The sequence below is a fragment of the Hesperophylax consimilis genome, chromosome 2 (assembly GCF_061612785.1).
Source record: "Hesperophylax consimilis isolate HC1 chromosome 2, BYU_Hcon_1.0, whole genome shotgun sequence".
NCBI classification, from domain to species: Eukaryota; Metazoa; Arthropoda; class Insecta; order Trichoptera; family Limnephilidae; genus Hesperophylax; species Hesperophylax consimilis.
Window position 1 is genome coordinate 31,002,179 of NC_142837.1, and position 19,802 is coordinate 31,021,980.

Sequence of the window (19,802 nt, forward strand, 5' to 3'; positions counted from 1 at the left end):
TATCCATAATAGAGCCGTAATAAACATATATTATCTACCATGGGTTACGCACGACAAGGAAGTATAAAATATAAAACAAATCATCGACCAAATGGATAAATCCATGACACACATACTTCATTTTACTATTTTGCTGAAATTAAACATCACAACTGAAATTCTTCAAATAATTCAATATTTAATTATTGAAGACAATATTTACGATTCCTAAACGAAAATTTAAAACAGAAAAATCAGAAAAAGATACCATCACTGCTGGCACTTGAACCCAGGACTCCACCTGGGTTCAAGCTCCAGAACTACCTTGCCGAGGCACCGCTCTACCAACTGAGCTAATGGGACCCTATCTCCTTCGGCCATATGTAACTTTGAATAAGAACTACAAACATTGTCTTCATTTTTTCTTATTTTCTCTTTCTAATAAGAACTAGCGAAACTTAAACGAAAATTTGAAACAAAAAAAATCAGAAAAAGATACAATCACATCTGAGACAGTTAAATATGACCGAAGGAGATAGGGTTCCATTAGCTCAGTTATGCCGTGCTCTGGAAAATCTCTCAAATGTGACCGTATCTTTTTTTGTTTTTTTTTCAAATTTTCGTTTAGGAATCGGTAATATTGTTTTCAATAATTAAATATTACAATTAGAGGTTTTACTCATTAAGTTATTCCAAAAAAAAATCAACACTCCTCACACACCATCGGTAAACCAGTATTTATTTCCGACATACATCAGCACAAAACATGATCTCAAATCAAATACACCTATCGTCATATAATCACATGTCTAATTCAACACTCCTCACACACCATCGGTAAACCAGTATTTATTTCCGACATACATCAGCACAAAACACGATCTCAAATCAAATACACCTATAGTCATATAATCACATGTCTAATTCAACACTCCTCACACACCATCGGTAAACCAGTATTTATTTCCGACATACATCAGCACAAAACACGATCTCAAAATCAAATATACCTATCGTCATATAATCACATGTCTAATTCAACACTCCTCACACACCATTGGTAAACCAGTATTTATTTCCGACATACATCAGCACAAAACACGATCTCAAATCAAATACACCTATAGTCATATAATCACATGTCTAATTCAACACTCCTCACACACCATCGGTAAACCAGTATTTATTTCCGACATACATCAGCACAAAACACGATCTCAAAATCAAATATACCTATCGTCATATAATCACATGTCTAATTCAACACTCCTCACACACCATCGGTAAACCAGTATTTATTTCCGACATACATCAGCACAAAACACGATCTCAAATCAAATACACCTATCGTCATATAATCACATGTCTAATTCAACACTCCTCACACACCATCGGTAAACCAGTATTTATTTCCGACATACATCAGCACAAAACACGATCTCAAATCAAATACACCTATAGTCATATAATCACATGTCTAATTCAACACTCCTCACACACCATCGGTAAACCAGTATTTATTTCCGACATACATCAGCACAAAACACGATCTCAAATCAAATACACCTATAGTCATATAATCACATGTCTAATTCAACACTCCTCACACACCATCGGTAAACCAGTATTTATTTCCGACATACATCAGCACAAAACACGATCTCAAATCAAATACACCTATAGTCATATAATCACATGTCTAATTCAACACTCCTCACAAGCCATCGGTAAACCAGTATTTATTTCCGACATACATCAGCACAAAACACGATCTCAAATCAAATACACCTATAGTCATATAATCACATGCCTAATTCAACACTCCTCACACACCATCGGTAAACCAGTATTTATTTCCGACATACATCAGCACAAAACACGATCTCAAATCAAATACACCTATCGTCATATAATCACATGTCTAATTCAACACTCCTCACACACTATCGGTAAACCAGTATTTATTTCCGACATACATCAGCACAAAACACGATCTCAAATCAAATACACCTATCGTCATATAATCACATGTCTAATTCAACACTCCTCACACACTATCGGTAAACCAGTATTTATTTCCGACATACATCAGCACAAAACACGATCTCAAATCAAATACACCTATCGTCATATAATCACATGTCTAATTCAACACTCCTCACACACCATCGGTAAACCAGTATTTATTTCCGACAAACATCAGCACAAAACACGATCTCAAAATCAAATATACCTATCGTCATATAATCACATGTCTAATTCAACACTCCTCACACACCATCGGTAAACCAGTATTTATTTCCGACATACATCAGCACAAAACACGATCTCAAATCAAATACACCTATCATCATATAATCACATGTCTAAATTTGGAATAAACTCCTTATAGTTTATTGCATATACGAATACAACCCATTACCTAGTAACCTAAAACTTACTTCAGTAACGCATTGGCAAAAGCTCTTAAAAGATATTTCTTTAGCAGCCTTATTAACCACAATCTTTCTTTGGAACTCTCTTACTTCTATACATCTTTATGTATTTCTGAAATATTTTTCTAGTCTCTTTTGAAATCTATGAACACTCTTCATTGAGCTATCTTTTAAATTCGTATTCTTATGTAAAATTAATTTCCTTTTACTTCTATAATTTTTTCTTTCCGAAATGAGTTTTAATAAATTCATTGAAAATAATTTACTACAAATATTATTTTGAAATAAATAATTACTTTAAAAAAGATACGTTGTTTAATTATTATTGAATTATTTCATTACCATTTTGTGGCACATGTTTCTATAGTATGCATCACATCTTCTTGGTAATGTAGATACATATATTGAAATTTAACTAGACACTAGGGCAATTTTCCAGCTAGAGTGATGATAATTAGAGCTACTTCTAAAATAAGTCTATAAGAATTTCACTTTTGTTTTTGTATATGAATGAAGAATGAACGCTAATCTTGGAAGGGGATTAACCCACTTCCCGACGTCCAAACGAGCTCCTTTCGTCCACTTTTCTGAAATTAGATGATATTACAGTAGTTGATTATAAGAAATAAATATCTGCTCTACCCAATTGGGATTCGAGGCAGTTCGACAGGCAGGATTGTCTCCAGTGCCTGTGGTAAAGGGTTCAATCCTAAGTCAAACAATTTTTTTTTAAATTAGAAACTATTTTATAATTAGCTGGCTCAGGAAATGGCGCAACTTGGTCGAAAATAGATGTATCAAAGTTAAAAACTTTTTTTTTATGGATTGATTTTTTCTAGGCAATTTTTACCTTAATTATTTTTTTTTGCATACCGGATGTACCCTTATTTTTCGTTTCCAAAACTCTCTTTGCTAAATAAAAAAAGTAAAAATGTTTTTATTTTTTATAAATAAATATATCATGTCTCAAAATGTTGATGGGAAATTTGACACTTTGTTGGAAAATTTAGTTGGCATTATTTAGTATATTTCTTTGATAGTAAAATGATGGTTGCATTATGTATAGATTTGCGGTTTGTTTTTGATATAATATATATATTTTTTATTTATAATTTTTATATTTGAATGTATATATATTTTTTGTGCGAGAATTAAACACATACAAGACAAAGAATGTCTCCATGTTTCCTTATAACCGCACGTTTCTGCTCATAATTATATCAAAACTCGCATGAAGACATAATGCTGGCATACCAAATATTGCATTTGAAGTATACTACATTGCTAGTAGTCTCTAAGCGCACTACTGTGTCTACAAAATAATGCATCATATTCATGGAAGAATCAAATCAAATAATCCCACAACAATGTGAGGGAATTACTTTACAAGGAAGAAGACCTTATTACATACGAGTACTCAACGGTCGGCAACCTTTTGTTGTAAAAGGGCCAAATATTTTATGTGGGGTTTATTGCGGGCCGCACTTGGACACTGGCGGATCTAACGGTCAGCATATCAGAAAATACTGATTAGGCTCCCCCTCCCACGCCCCCTGGGCCCCCCTTGTGATTCATGCATCGTGAACATTAAAAAATCGACGTACGAACTACCAATGAAAATTAACCCTAAATTCACTGTTAATTCTTCCCCCAAAAAAAATCTGCTATTTTAAAATAGTAAACCAGTATTGAGTAGATTCAGTTCGGCAGTCAAATCAGTTAAATATCTAAAACCCACGGGTTGTTGGAAAGTTTGTGTATTGCTTTTCCTTTCATCCCCATTAAGTAACAACTTTCTTTCGTCAAATTAAAAAAAAATCGTTGACATACTGCTCCTTGGCTGAGTCAGATTACTTCATAGTAATACATCACGTCACCATATTCAGCTTCCACATCTTCCAATAATTTTTTGAACACGGAGTGTGCCCATTTTTCCTTTTAAAATTAATAGAAGATACAACTGTATCCATTATTTCTTTCCATTATAAAACCTTGCAACAAAATGTCTCTTGATGGACAATACAGATAAATATAAATGTAACTTCAGATCCAGACAACACCGTTATTATGATTGCTCAAGCCGCATAAAACCAAAGCTTGGTCCAAGTGTTGAAATAAATCCTCTCCCTTTGTAGATCCTTTGAGATTGCAAATTTTGTATAATTCCTCATAAACAGAAAAGTTTTCGTCAATTTGCAAGCGAGAAGTACGCAAAAGACTGCGTTTTATCCTGCAGTTGTTCACGCAGGCTAGCACCCTTCTGCTAGACTTCGGTGCGTCGGGTACAACTTCTAGCACTGTTCCGGGCGTAGTTCCTCCGCGATAGCTAATACACACTCTTTTATAAGTTCACTGTCGGTAAATGGACGACCATGTTTTGCTATTATCTTTGCTACTTTGTAGCTGGCACTAAGAGCTGAATAACTTTGTCTGTCATCATTTTAAAGGCGTAATGATTTTGTTTTTTTCTAGATTCCCCTTCAAGACACTCAAATTTAGTTTTGTGCTCAATATCATAATTTCGCTTCAGGTTATATTATTTTATTACGTAAATACTCTTTTGATAGATTAAACACAGTGGTTTTTGTTTAAATTCGATAAAAAAATTACATTCATCCATGCTTCATTAAAATTCGTCTTTTATCAACGATTTTCCTTTATTTAGAAGCCATATTGGGTGTATAAATCTGCAAGAGTACAGAAATAAAAATAACAAAAAGACGCCTCGCGGGCTGTTGGTTGCCGACCCATGACCTACATGGTTGATATTGTAATTTTTTGAAGATTAACTAGCTGTTTCAGTATGGAAAAATGTACATAATTTAAAAAAATATATGATCGTCAAAGCACATAATTGGATGTAACTTTTCGGTGCCTTATTATGAGTTCCTCATTTTCCGTTACTCAAGCATCCGCACGACCACAAATCGTAGAAGACACGCCACCACATCGATCAGGAGGCGATACAGTTTAAAAGCACGCCTTGATCGTGTGCAAACCGAAAACATTACCTTACACGGTGCGATCGACACAGAAACAGGGACGAACGGTCACGCTGAATTATGCCCATAAAAATGTAATGAGAAGCAGCCTGAGTCAAACGAAGAATTCAGGAAGAGGACAAAAGACGAGGGTAAATGGCGAGAGACCAGCCAGTACTCCAGTTCCGGGAGCCCGAGAGAGAGATAGGCATGCAGCATCGCCCGGCCCAGGCCGCTAACCGCAGAACGCCAAACCCGGTGACCTACGACTACCAATGACGACATTTGATTGGAGCCAATCGGGGCTGAGAATTCCAAAAAAGGATTGTTAAAAGAAGAACACCTGTAAAGCCATCATCGATTCCACCAGAACATCCATCATCGATTCCACACCAGTAAGAACTTTCTAAAATGGTACCATAAAATTATAATCAATACAGAGCCCGTAACTTCCAAGATTGATTTGTTCAATGCAATGGGTTAAGATCTATAGAAATATTAAGCGTAAATATGTTCACAGTAAATGGTACATCAGTAAATGGTACTTCTCCTACAAAATGGCCTCCGGTTTGCGGAGAAATTGAGAGAGTCCATTTTAAAGTATCTCACACGTACATTTCTATTAATATAACAGCCTCTGTAATAAATGATATTATAAATTACAACAACAACTGTTTTTGAGTTTTATTTTTATTGTGACACTTGTAGAAAACAGTACCTACCTAAGGTTTTTACATAATTTAAAAAAAATCATTGTGTCAGAGAAATAGGTATGTGTAGTAAATCAATATACAGAGGTATTATGATAATTTCCCCCAACATTTTACAGTTTAACGCTACGTACTTTTATTTAAAAAAAATATGAATAAGAACTTATTCAATGTATTATTAATTAAGCATATATAAAATTGATTATAAATAAATAAATAAATTATGTATCTGAAATGGAGTATATAAGGGGTTATACTTCGTAACCCCCCCCCCCCCCCCATTGGAATAAAAGAGAAAACAGTACTCGATGATTTCTTTCCTGGAAAATACAAAAATATTATTTGACCCATCTCTTTTATTTCTAACCAACTAACCATCACGTCGTTTCCTGCAGGGGTAGGAAGAGAAGACGGACCGCCAAACAACTCGGTCTTGGCACACACTCCTTGCCTCATTCACATTCTCAGTCTCATACATACTCTTCTATTATTCTGACTCTTGGCATGGCCCGAATCAAGTATCTGATTCATTTGGTGGTGCCATGTTCTTCATTGGGCGTCCCCGACTTCAGCTAACATTCATTCTGCTCTTTCATTAACCTGATGTCAGTAATAAGTGTGGTAAGTAGAGGTCCCAAAAGAAACTTTTTAATAAATGTTCTTATATGAGAGAGGCCGCATGATAGCGAGACGGCTGTAGGTAGAAAAAGTGTATTCACGATTGTCTAATTTATCGTCATTGCCATAAATATGATCCGAAACACAATGCGTTAATTCATTCAATATCTTATTAATCTGCCTCAATAATCCTCAATATTATAATCTTTAAAAAACAACATAGCAAAATTGAAATGCACAATGAATGGAAGGGAGTGAAAAAAAGTGTCAAACGGCCGTATGATTCAAAAATTCGTTTGTACTACGGTTTTAACGAAGTCATTATTATTCATTTTTTGCACATCGTAAAGCTACATTCCTTGACAAACCACTCCTTTATTCGGATGAAATTCCGTGATATATTACTTGAATTTTCACACGCAATGCTTGCTGCATGCGAAGTCGGACCTTTGGGAAAGGATCGACACTTTACTAAACCGTAACTCCCTACAAACAGAATTACTTTATATGTGATTTATTTAATAATTTTCCTGAAATCGTGCAAATGTGATATAAATAATAAAAATTAAAAAAAATAAGATAAGAAAGATGTATGGCGTACACATTTTATTAAATTAGTTTTGTAATATATTTTATAAAAGACAAACAATGCAAAAAAAAATATTTACAATTAAGGCCGACAAATCTTTCAGAGTTCAACTATTTTAACGACGTCGGAAATTATAGAATGGTTCTGAATTATAATAATCCGATTTTCTGATTTGACTGAATTTAAGTGACTTAATGTGACATGTGGGTAGAAATTCTGCAAAATAAGCTATAGGTAATTTGTAAAAAACAATGCTGAAAATATATTACATTGTAAACGAGTATCCAGAACTACGTAACATTGTTTCAATGGAGCCATTTCCCAATAACGTGAAAAAGTATGAACGAATTAATTTTATTTAATTCACCTGATGCCGCAAAGAGAATTTACAATTATTATTGATTCATTATTTAAAATTTAAAAAAAAAGTGAAAGTTTAAAAAAATAAGTATGTAGAAAAGGACAGAAAAGAAAAAATATTAGGTTGAATTCAAAACCTTTCCTTTACGTAGGGAGGGAAAGGGTGATGTTCTAAACAAGGTTTCTTTGAAAATAAGTGATGATCTTGTTTTATTTTATATTAAAATTATACATATGAAGCAGCTTACCTGGTACAAAACGAACCACCGCAACTGCCATTTGTTGCTGTCTGCAGTCCGTTTATGCAAGTAACCGGCCTGAAACAAACATTAACATCATTTCATGTATTTAGAACTCAAAAAACTAAACATCGAACATCGTCGTTATCGGCTGCACAACATCTTGGCCACCACTTGCCTTAACTGTTTTTTTCAAGGGTAAAACTCTCGACTATTCAGAAGTCACAGGTTCGATAGTACATTTATTTTATTTTATGAATTTGTATTGTTTCACAATTAAGTCGCATAAAATAATATGGAGTATATTTATGGTACGTTCCATGGTGAAAGACACTCTCAGTATGGCAATGGTGAAATGTCTTTAGCTCTGTTTGTTGACCTGATCTGAACAGCCAAATACTTTCCCACTTTTCTTTTCCCCGTTTTATTCCCCTTCCCACAACCTTCAGCCTCACAACATACCTAAATTGGGCACGTCTCCATTACTGACAGTTGGAAGCAGTTGGAAGCTGGAAAGAGAAACTAAAGGATTGAATATGGGAATGCATATTGATAAAAACTATAACCTCTCGGTTCCGAGTTGAACGCCATCCGCGAAGAGTCCTTCTTCCCCGTAAGTCTGATTGCAAGCTCCGCCACCCGAATACTAAGCGATTTATATGTTTCACTGTCTGAGTTAAAAACGGTGGCATACATAGTGAAATTTTTATCTAAATTTTAACACGTTTAGATCACTTTTCGGTAAGAAGTCGACGAAAAAAAACTGCAAACTGCAGGGCGTTTATCCATAAAAAACTACATTCTTAAATATATTTTTTTACACAATTATAAATTTTGTTAACAGGAACATAGATCAACATAACCGTACTGTAGAAACTTAAAATCAGAAATAAAAAAATAAAATGGATATAATAGGGATTTTACAAAATTTATCTATTGAAAAAATTATTATTAGTGCTTCCAAATTGGAAAATACTACAGAAAGGTAATATAGCTTAAAATAAGTTTAGTTGTGTATACTTTTATAATCAAGCTACAAACCACCCCTTTTTTCTTTCTCCTCTCTTCTCCAATTTACCGATTAACTTAAGACTAAGGAGACAACTGTGATTTTGAGTGATTTAAAAGAAAATATAAATTAAAACATAGAAATTAAATTCTTACTTAAAATAATGAGATATCATTCGATCTAATGATAAAACTTAAAAAAAGACAAAACGATTGCACAATTTTTCAAATCTTTGGAGTTGAAAACCGGTTACAAAATTACTAGATATTAAAACTGACACAAAATAATTGAAAATATTTTTAATCATACATCAAAATAAAAATAAAAAACAAAGTACATTATAATTCATATTCATTCAAATAGAAGATGACCAACTGATTGACACCAAATGAAAAATTCCAGGTCGTAAATATAAAATGAATTGTTTAATTTATAACCCGACTTTGCCAGAGGTCAGAAACAAAAATATAAATAACAAAGAGAATGATGCCCGAAAATTTATCTTTCAAGGGAGTCTTATGCGGTATTCCCAACCGTCTAGAGCCAGTGAGACTATGGCATCCCCAATCGGGGTATTCTGTGAGACTGACGGTAGTTAGGAGGGGAAGGAGATATGGAAGAGGAAGGTGGGGGAGTACCCGGCCCTCCAGATCTGCATACTGAAAACACGGTTAAAGCCATATCTTCTGCACATGAATAAAAAAATAATTATAAAATATTTGAAAATGAAAAAAACTTTCAATCTTTTTGACAAACAGTTTTTCAGCTCATTAAAGTCCCAAATTGAACAAATTCTAAAATTATTTTTTTATGTCTAGAGATGTGGTGTTATCTCAACGCCATACAGCTGCTGCGAGGTAATTCCTCTCAACACGCCTGTGTAAAAAAATGATAAAAGATACATGACGCCAACGGGACTTGAACCCGTGTCCTTTCGATTTCCGGTCGACAGCTCTGACCACTGAGCTATGGCGGCTTATCTCTTATCCGCGAAATAATTCAATATATACTAGTGTTTCATTCAACAATTACTGCTTGTTACATTTTTATCAGGAGATTTTTCAATGTGGATGAGTGTTTCAGGCTAATAATTATTGCTTATAAAATAATTGTTACCCTTTGTGCTATGCATAAAACATCTTGTCTTAAACATTAGTTTACCAAAAAAATAATAATGTTAATACCATGCAAGAGTCACAACCGCTCCCAACCGTCTGGAGCCAGTGAGACTATGGGGTACGTTGTGAGGTAGTGAGGAGGCAATGGAGATAGGGTAGAGGAAGGTTGGGGAGTAATTGGCTATTCAGATCTTGTCACCAAACACGGCTAAATCCATTTCAAGCAACGTTTAGTATAGGTAGCGGTACTTCTTTGGTGTTTGGATATCTTCGAGCATAATAAGCGCCCCTGAGGTGATATCTCACAAAAGTGGCGCCATGTAAATTAGCCAAGAATAAATAAATATATATATATATATATATATTGCTATAATACACAGAGCTCAGTGCTATAATATGGTTATAACCCATTGGGACTTGAACCCGTGTTGTAAATTGGCTAGCTCAGTGAAAGGGTAAGCAGATGAGAACTCGGATACAATCAGGGGTGAGGAACTCCTTTATCCATTAGTTCGTCCGTCGGTCAGGAGTTTGGAAAAGGCCATCACAATAATAACACATGAGTAAAAGGCACAAGGTATATTAATCATCTTGTAAAGAAAACACAGGGTTGAATTGGATCTCTACTCTGTTCTCTCTCTGTAACGACCGGATGAAACGAGGATTTCACATGTATTAATGATTTGAACACAAGAAAGAGGTGTAACGGAAGCTTACAGGTTTCCAGGTTCTGATGATGGGTAGCGGCATGGCGTGTCGAGTCGTAGATGTACTGCGTCTCCGGGGTACGCAACGGTCAATCGTTATTGCGTCACACTTGGAATTTACCGGAAGCAAGGCTCCGACGGTGAAGCTGGAGTGGAGATGTCGGCACATGTTTGTGACTTGGGTGTGTGATATTAATTATAAACTAGAACAAGATCACGTCTGTTTCTAATAATGCATAATTTGCGCGGCAATCAATGCGAGCGTTGCTGAATTTGTTCCGCGAGCGGCCACGCTGTTAAGGGGACCGGGTCAAAATTAGACTGACTGCTCGGCGGGCAGCGATGGGTCTCGAGCCGTGGACTCTGTGGGTGGTCCGTCACGTATGCCGCGACCGTTTGCATGGGGAAAGTGGGGTTAAAGTGAGCATCCTTTTTATGTAGGGTGACTTGTATTACGTAACAATATATGCCTGAGTGTGGGTATTATAAGTATTTTTATCTTATTTATATGGTTTAAGTGGAGATACAATATCAAATATAAATTTAAGTTATTTCAAAAGAGTTACTGTAGAGATGCAATACAAGAAACTAAATCATGAAATATGCAAAAGTTTAATAATATATATACATATATATTATGGCATTCATAATAACAATTTGGCTATCCGCTGAAAAAATTTAAACATAAAATCTAGTGGTCCATGTCAATCAAAGTTAGGACAACTAAATAATAATCACAGGTTCCCGACATAGCTAAAAAGCATATGGCAGGAGAATTGGGAGCTATTTATCAGGATCATTATGTGTGATGATTTCTGCACCATGTCCAACCCTCCGATAACATTAAAGCACATTACATAACAAAGATATCAGAGTCTTTCAGATGCTTGTTTGTACTTAGATTGCAAATAGTTGGTTATACGCGTATACGCAGAGGTGGCCAATATATTAAACGGCACAGAATTTGAAGGCTATAATAACATATAATGTCAAATTAATATCAATTTAAACCAACATGTTTAATACTATATTAAAAAAACCCACTGTCCACAGAGTCGTATGTTAATAAACGCTTCAAATTTTTTTCTCTGAAATCTCTATATGTCACGAAAAACTGTTTGAATTAAAAAATAATGCAAAGTTTATGCTTAATATCAACATAATTTTACTCTATTACTTTGACATCATTTTTCAAGCATAAGCAGCATGTATCAAGAACCAGCAGAAATTTCCAGAGCGGGTTTCGCAAATCAACGACCAATTAATGGTACAATAAGTGCCTTGTGGGAGAGTTTCGATATCCATTTTTATTCCAATTGAGGATTAAATTTCAAAAACCAAAACTGTGTTTACGAAATTCCAATAGGATGGAGATCTACGATGTTAGGCGTGTGTTAGTAAGACGGAGCGCTGGGTTACTGGGTTAAATTGAATATTTGTTTTTATTTAAATTTGTTTATGGTTATAATGGTTCAGATGATTGAAAAGTACCGATGTCTATGTAATAGTTAGCTCTCTGATTATTTAAGGAAAGATATCCTTATTATTATTATTTTACTTTCTATAAAATGATTGTACTACGTTATCATAATAAGTGACGACCGGCATAGTCCAGTGGTAACGCATTGGACTGACATTCCGAAGGTCGCGGGTTCGAACCCGGCGTGCGCAAATAAATTTTATTTGATTAATTTGTATTATTTCACAATTAATTAATTAAAATTAATTAATTAAAATAATTAATTAAAATAGTATATAGTATATTTGCGGCACGTTCCAGAGTGGAAGATACTACCAGTATCGCCCTGGTGTAAGACCACCATTCAGAATTGAAACGTTGCTCCAAATGGCTTTAGCCGTGTTTAGTGACTAGATCTGAATAGCCAGGTACTTCCCCACCTTCCTCTTTCCCTTCCCCACTTGCCTTCAGCCTCACAACATCCCCCAATTGGGGGTGCCATAGTCTCACTGGCTCCAGACGGGAGCAGTTGGGACTCTTGTGAGGTATTCTCAATAAAAAATAAAAAATAAATCATCTTCGGCCAATTTTATTGCGGCTACGATCAAACCACGATTTATATTTCTTTGTATAGATGAATCCAATATGATCGTTGTCTTCGGCGACATATGACGTAGACCGCCAACATAACGTTATCATCGTTGGACCAATCCTACGTAAACTATCGTAACTCTAAAATGGTAGTTTTGAAGTTTTAATTTACGTACCTAGTTTGGATGCAGTAAAAATTTAATGTAGGAATCGACCATATATATATACATATATATACTTACATAGATGGAAGTGGTATAATTTTGATGTAATGCATAATTTGGAAGACATAATTAAAATAAAATTACAATAAACTAAAAATACATCCATACATGAAATAAATAACAAGAAAACTTTTTTTTATAAAGATACAGTGATCAGATAGGTTAACAAAGAAACAACCAAAGGTTCAAGAATAGAGTTGGAATAGATTTTTACTATCATCCACAACATTCACCAAGTCAACATAAAACACATCGATACCATCTAAATATTGATTTCACGTAGTGTGAAATTTCTGTATCGGAGAATTTCAATAATTTTTTATGTTATTTTTTTTTTCAACTTAAAATACAAAAAAACATTAGGTATTGGAAAAGTATGGCCGAGATGAAGGTTTTGGTAGGTTACTCATCTGAGTGACCATTGATGACATGTTGAATAAAATAATGTTTAGTTTTGAAGAAACAAAATTTTGAAAAAAAAAACATTTAAAAAAGTCAGGAGTATTGAATTGTGATATGTAGAGATATCATAAAACCTTGTTTTATATATGAAAAATTTGAGGGATGCTTTTGTCCAAAGCTGAACGCCTAAAAGAATCAAGAATGAAATTGAACGATACTTAAAAAAACTAAAAAAATTGAACGATCTTCAAACTTTATTTTCGATTTTCAGGCATCATTGGTTCTAATCCCGTGACATCACGCCGTGCTGCTTTTCCGGTACCTACCCAAGTTTTACCGTTAATGATACAAGATATTATTGCTTTAATATTCTATATTTATAATCTTAACAATATTTTTTTTTTATAAACTATGTAAAATGGCTGACCGATCGCCCTCGATTTAGCAGGCCACTAAAACCTGTCTAACGCAGTATATTTGTTAACAATACTGCCAATAATTATTTCGTTAGCTTTCTAACTCAAAGGCCTCATACACTATGTGTCGTATTGTATCATGTTACTGCTGCCACTACCTAGCATTTACATATAAACTTTACATTTCTTATTAACTAATTTAAGTCTGTATAACTTAGGAGTAGGAATATTCTTATTTTTGTACTATTTACTTGCTGTTATAATATGTCAAATGGATATGGTTATATGTATTTTTACTATTGCTTTTGTAAACTTGCATATTTTGTGAACTGAATATTATTTTTTTATGAACTATGTATGTAAAAGCCCAATGGGCGTATAAATAAATAAATAAAAAATAAGACACGAAGACACCATTCAAATCCCTGGAATACGTTTCATCCAGACGCTGTAGGAGAAATTTCTGGATTCTCTCATAGATGAGTATTGTTTCTTGTTGTTCTAGTCTGTGTGTTTATGTTTGTAAGTTGCAGGAGTTCGGAACAGTATAATTTAGAAATTAGTTTTTTAAATAAGAAAATCAAATTATTTATTTTGTGTCTTTCCTGTATTGTATGCATTTTTAGAGCATTAAATAAGAAAGGATAATTTATGTATTCTAGAGGAATATTTACTTTAAAATTTATGAAACGTAAACATAATTTGTATTCGCTCATTGTTATTAATATGAATTTTGAAAGAGGGAGACCAAACTACTGAGTTATATTCGATTAGGCTACTGACTAGAGACACGTATAACAGGTTTAAGGCCTGTACGGAATTAAAGTTATCGGTCGTTTTTAAAAAGAAGATTAGTGTTTTCATACCTTTGTTCGCAATTTGGTGAATGTGACAAAGTTTAGTTTTTCATCTAATTTGATACAAGGATCTCTCATTTTTTAGACTTTTTCTAATGCCGTGTTGTTAATGGAATTTTCAAATAAAACGAAGAAAAATAGAGAGTCAAGGAAAAAAATATGTTTGTTTGCACCAATCTTTGAACTTACCAATATTTGAAAATGATTTTTATCAGTAATTTTTTTGTATAGTTTGATGTCATCAGCAAAAAGCTTATACTGTCTTTTACTCTACGACCAAAGAAAACTGTTAACTGTCCTCCTCAACAATTAGGATTTTGAAAATATGATAGTTTACGTAGGAGGGGTCGAATGAACTAAAATGTCCACTTCGTGGTCTCTTTACGCCCGTTCGCATTTGTACGACTGACTGCACAACCATCACTATATATTTGAAGCATGTATTATGAAGCTATGCCTCTTTGGACAGCGGGATTTAATATTCTCGAAAGAGCAAATTATTTATACCTCTGGTGTTATAACATATATTTTTATTTTAAAAAAACCATTTAGGCTCATACAAGCAAATCTGTATGGATGTTTATTATTAAGTTCTTGTCGTTTAAAAAAGTTCTCAGCTTCTTACCTGTGTATGATCATATTGAGCCCTGTCAGCAAGGTGTAGCAGTTGCGCATCATTGACGCGCACTGCACGCTGCATTTTCGGGCTCAACATTTTATCTGTAACAAAATAAAACATTTTTTAGAACTTATTGGATATTGTAATGCTTTTATGAGATGCTTTGTACACGGCGTTGTAGGAACTTTCGTTGAAAGGGTCTGGAGATAATTAGGAAATTCACGTAGTGAAATGATGTATAAAAACTAAGATAATCTGCGAACCATAATTTTTTTTTTGGCAAGAAGTTTTGTTTATGCGTAGTTCATAGGTATCTATATTAAAAAAATGTAAAAATTATACAAAACGTTCTATGGATTTTTCCTAAAGGCTTTCACTTTTCAACGGTGTTCTGGGATATTCTTTCAATACATAAATAGAGTGCAGACGAATAATTTTTTTTTTTTTAATGGACAAATTTTTAAATGAACTTGAAAAATTCACGTTCAGACTTGGAAGAATGGTGAATGGAGGGGACACCACTTTAGATAAGGCTTGATAGAAAATCCCATGATTAGAAATATACACACAAAAAATGCGATCCAATGTTCGTACATTTAGACCTAGACCATGGGGAGTAAAAAGCATGAAATGTATAAGAGGGAATGTAGGAATTTCCAATATTCTCAATGGAACAATTAAGGAAATTTCTTTAATGTAAAAATTTGGCTAATTTTTAAATTTAAATTTAATCTTTCATGCATGCCTTGGACATGTGCACACAGTATTTTAGGTAAATTGTTAAAACGAGCATTATGAGTACATATATTACATAACAAACAAAACGAGCATGAAATATGTAAGTAGGTACAATACAAACGTGTAGTCAAATTTTCGTAGAAAGTTTTACAAAGGAGTTCAATAAGTGTGTAATGAAATGCATAAATAAAATATATTGCATTATAATAACAAGAGTTCAAAGGAGTAAGTAGATATTATGTTATTTACAACGCAATTTTAGCAATTTTGATTATTGTTACTAAACAAATAAACATGAACAGTTTATTGTATAGAATGTTTGTAATTCAACAAACCTTTATTACGCCCGATTGGGTGCTTTAATCCAATCGGGCGTAATAAAGGTTCTGTAAACAGAACAAAGCTAAATTAAGACACCAGTAAAAGGCGCAGAAAACATTTAATAAATCTGTTACAAACATTCAATTGTACTGATTTTTGGTTTCGATAATAGATTTGATGGAGATACTGTTTTGGTGGGATAGCTATTTTTAGTAGGCTTCTTTCGTTTGACTAACTTTGTGTCAATCTCCTTGGTATCAATTATCTGCCCAAACATAGCCGGTTATATTATAAGTGAGAAAAGAACACATTTAAGTAGTATAGCTGATAAATGTTATTCGTGTGTTTAAACAGAATCGATTTTTTGTATATTACAGCAGCATATATACGAAATAAATGTCAGTCCTACCCAATCGGGATTTGGCTCAGTTGTTAGCGCGTTTAACTCCAGTTCTTGGGGAGAAAATTTAAATCCTCAGTTAAACCAAATATATTTGCAAAGCTGGCATAAGAACTTTTTTTTCGTGGAAGTTTTTTCATATTCATCCTTTCTACATATCAATACATTTAAAGTAATTATTAAATCAATATAATATCTAAAAGTACTGACGTTGTTATTTTTCTAACTTCCATAAACCCCATTTAAAATGCCCTTATCGGCAGAGATGTTTTCGAGGCATCCAAAGTACAGGCACCCTTCTAGTTAATCCACCCTTAACCCATCAATACTAGTGCAATATAATATTAACTCCATATAAATTTTATTTATTCCTGTACTTTAATTTCTTAGACCCAAATGGACCTTTAAATAAAACATGCCTTCTAATAATTGACAACGACACCATAAATACCACGCTATTAAAGCATTCAACAGTCTTCCACTTGAAACAAAAATTGAGGAAACTAAAAATAAGTTCAAACACAAAATAAAAAAAATGGATTAAAGAACAAAAAGACAATATTACCAAAATTCTATAACATAAAAGAATAAAACATATACACGCAACACAAAAAAATATATAAAACACGCAACACGCACAAACACATTTTATATCATTATAAATGCCGATTTACATTCTCTTTTAATATTTTTCTTTTAGTGTGATAATTATATTTTAATTTTTAATCTTTATTTTTAGTAATTTATCTTTATTTTAATGTTGTTTTTCTTTTTTTTTAAATGTATAAATTCTTATATTATAAAATGGGGGCCTCAGCACGGGTAAACAACCCAGTGAGGCCAACATTAATGAATTGAAATATGAAATATTGTAAAATAATGTATCAACAATAAAAAAATAAAAAAATATTTTTGATTTATTGAAAATCAGAACCGGTGAGTTAGGCAGCCTGCAGATATGAGACAGTTGCGGGCAAAAAATCCATTACTTTATATGGAGGTGCGCACAAGAGATACTTTAGATGGGAGACTTTCTTTGCGTGAATTTCGGAATTGTTTCCAATTGTTACCGCAACTAAAGTCTCTCGTTTGAGGGCGCCCTCATAAATAAAATCAAATTTTATTTTGTTTATGGTAAGATTTAAATAAAATTTATATTTTGATACTGCAAATCTTTGTGAAATTCCATTGTTATGATATCTGAAACATATTTTCTCATTTTCTTATTCATTGGCCTTGTTCAGACTGGTACATTTTGTCTTTAAACTAGAGAATATGCGTTTCATATATACACCATTTTTGGAAGAGAGTATTATGGGTGGTAAATAATGATTTAATTTATAAATTTTTATGTCCTCATTTTACATGTTAAAGGGTTAACATATTATAGTGAAAAGTTGGCGAAATCTGTATTAATTTTTAGTATACTGCAGAGTTTTCCCATCCTTATTGCTATGTCATGTTACACAAATTAATTTTTCAATTGTTTGGTTAATTTAACGACAAACAGTTTGAAGATGAACTTGAATCACCAAAACCGGTAACGGTCACAAAATAAAAAAAAGCGTAAAAAAATATGAATCGTTTCAGTATATCATAAAATTTGTAGTGATGTTTTGTGAAAGATCAATATTGTCGGCTTGATTTTAATTAGTGCATCAACGAAAAATCCTCCCAAGCAAACTCCGAGAGTGTGAATGCAGCCTTAAATCTGTGAAACATTATTCGTGTGATTAGTTAAATAAATTTTTTTTTTTTATTTATTAAAGGAAAAAATACATATAAGTTATAAGGTTTACAATTTACAATGACAATATTTAATACTACTCTTCCAGAGAAGCATTACCTTGTGTATATTGATTCATTATTTGAGCGTAACGTAAAACAAATGATGTAAATAATATATAGTGGTGATATTATTATTGGAAAAACCTTAATCACGATTCATCCCATTTTCCAGAGTGGAAGATACTACCAGTATCGCCCTGGTGTAAGACCACCATTCAGAATTGAAACGTTGCTCCAAATGGCTTTAGCCGTGTTTAATGACTAGATTTGAATAGCCAGGTACTTCCCCACGTTCCTCTTTCCCTTCCCCACTTACCTTCAGCCTCACAACATCCCCCAATTGGGGATGCCATAGTCTCACTGGCTCCAGACGGGAGCAGTTGGGACTCTTGTGAGGTATTCACTATAAAAAAAAAAAAAAAAAAAAAATCCAAATAATGTTAAATTCATTTAAAAGGCACACATTTTATGTAGGTACTTGCCTATCTAAGTAATATAAAAAACTCTTGATGTAAAGCGTATCGTTATAAAACTTTACATTGGTGTGTTGAATCGATAAAAATTATATTACGTTTTCATAATATTACACAATATAAAATATTAATTTTCCAAACATCATCTCATTTTCAACAACATTAACGTAAGATATGTCAGAAAAGCGGCAAAACTCGTACTTTTCATACCAAATGGTTCGCGTTGATATCAATTCGTTGGCCTTCCGCCCCACCCTTATCAACAATTCCACTCTTTCATGCATTATGTAGTACTTCTCGGAAACTTTATTAGGAATATAAATTTCGGGGTTCATGCATACATTTTGAAAACGGACTTGCTTTGCCTGCGCGGGGTAAACGTATAGAGATTTTAAAACGGAGTATTAATGGTGGAAAGATGTATTTAGATTTTATATCTATAAACATGTTAAGTTCAATTTCAATTCAATTATATTCAACTATAGTTACAATTCTATATTTTTTTAAATTCTATAAACTCGACAATCTGGGAGGCGGCAATGCGTACAACCACCTGGAACTATTTATTGGATAACCAATACCCCTACCACAGGTCACGCCAAGTTGTTTGCTACGTTTGGTGACTTAGCAAGAATGCCCGGATTCATATGGTGAGGTTTGTATAGAGCCAAATTTAAAAAAATGTTTATGGCAAGAAGGAGTCATCTGAACTCTTTTCCGTTTTCAGGGATTCTTCTACAAAAGTAAAAAATGCTCTCATCTTGTATGT

General features: G+C 33.4%; 1 protein-coding gene across 2 annotated transcripts in view; it reads right to left on the reverse strand.

The window, feature by feature from the left end:
* Positions 1 to 19,802, reverse strand: part of LOC149425904 (ras-specific guanine nucleotide-releasing factor 1-like) — a 95,249-nt gene that overhangs the window by 64,958 nt on the left and 10,489 nt on the right. For both annotated transcript variants that reach the window (XM_089642150.1, XM_089642143.1), the window contains exons 3-4: positions 15,320 to 15,414; positions 7,921 to 7,989 (exon numbers count right to left, since the gene is read on the reverse strand). In XM_089642150.1, the coding sequence (XP_089498276.1) occupies positions 7,921 to 7,989; positions 15,320 to 15,414 (164 nt within the window). The remainder of the gene's footprint in view (positions 1 to 7,920; positions 7,990 to 15,319; positions 15,415 to 19,802) is intronic.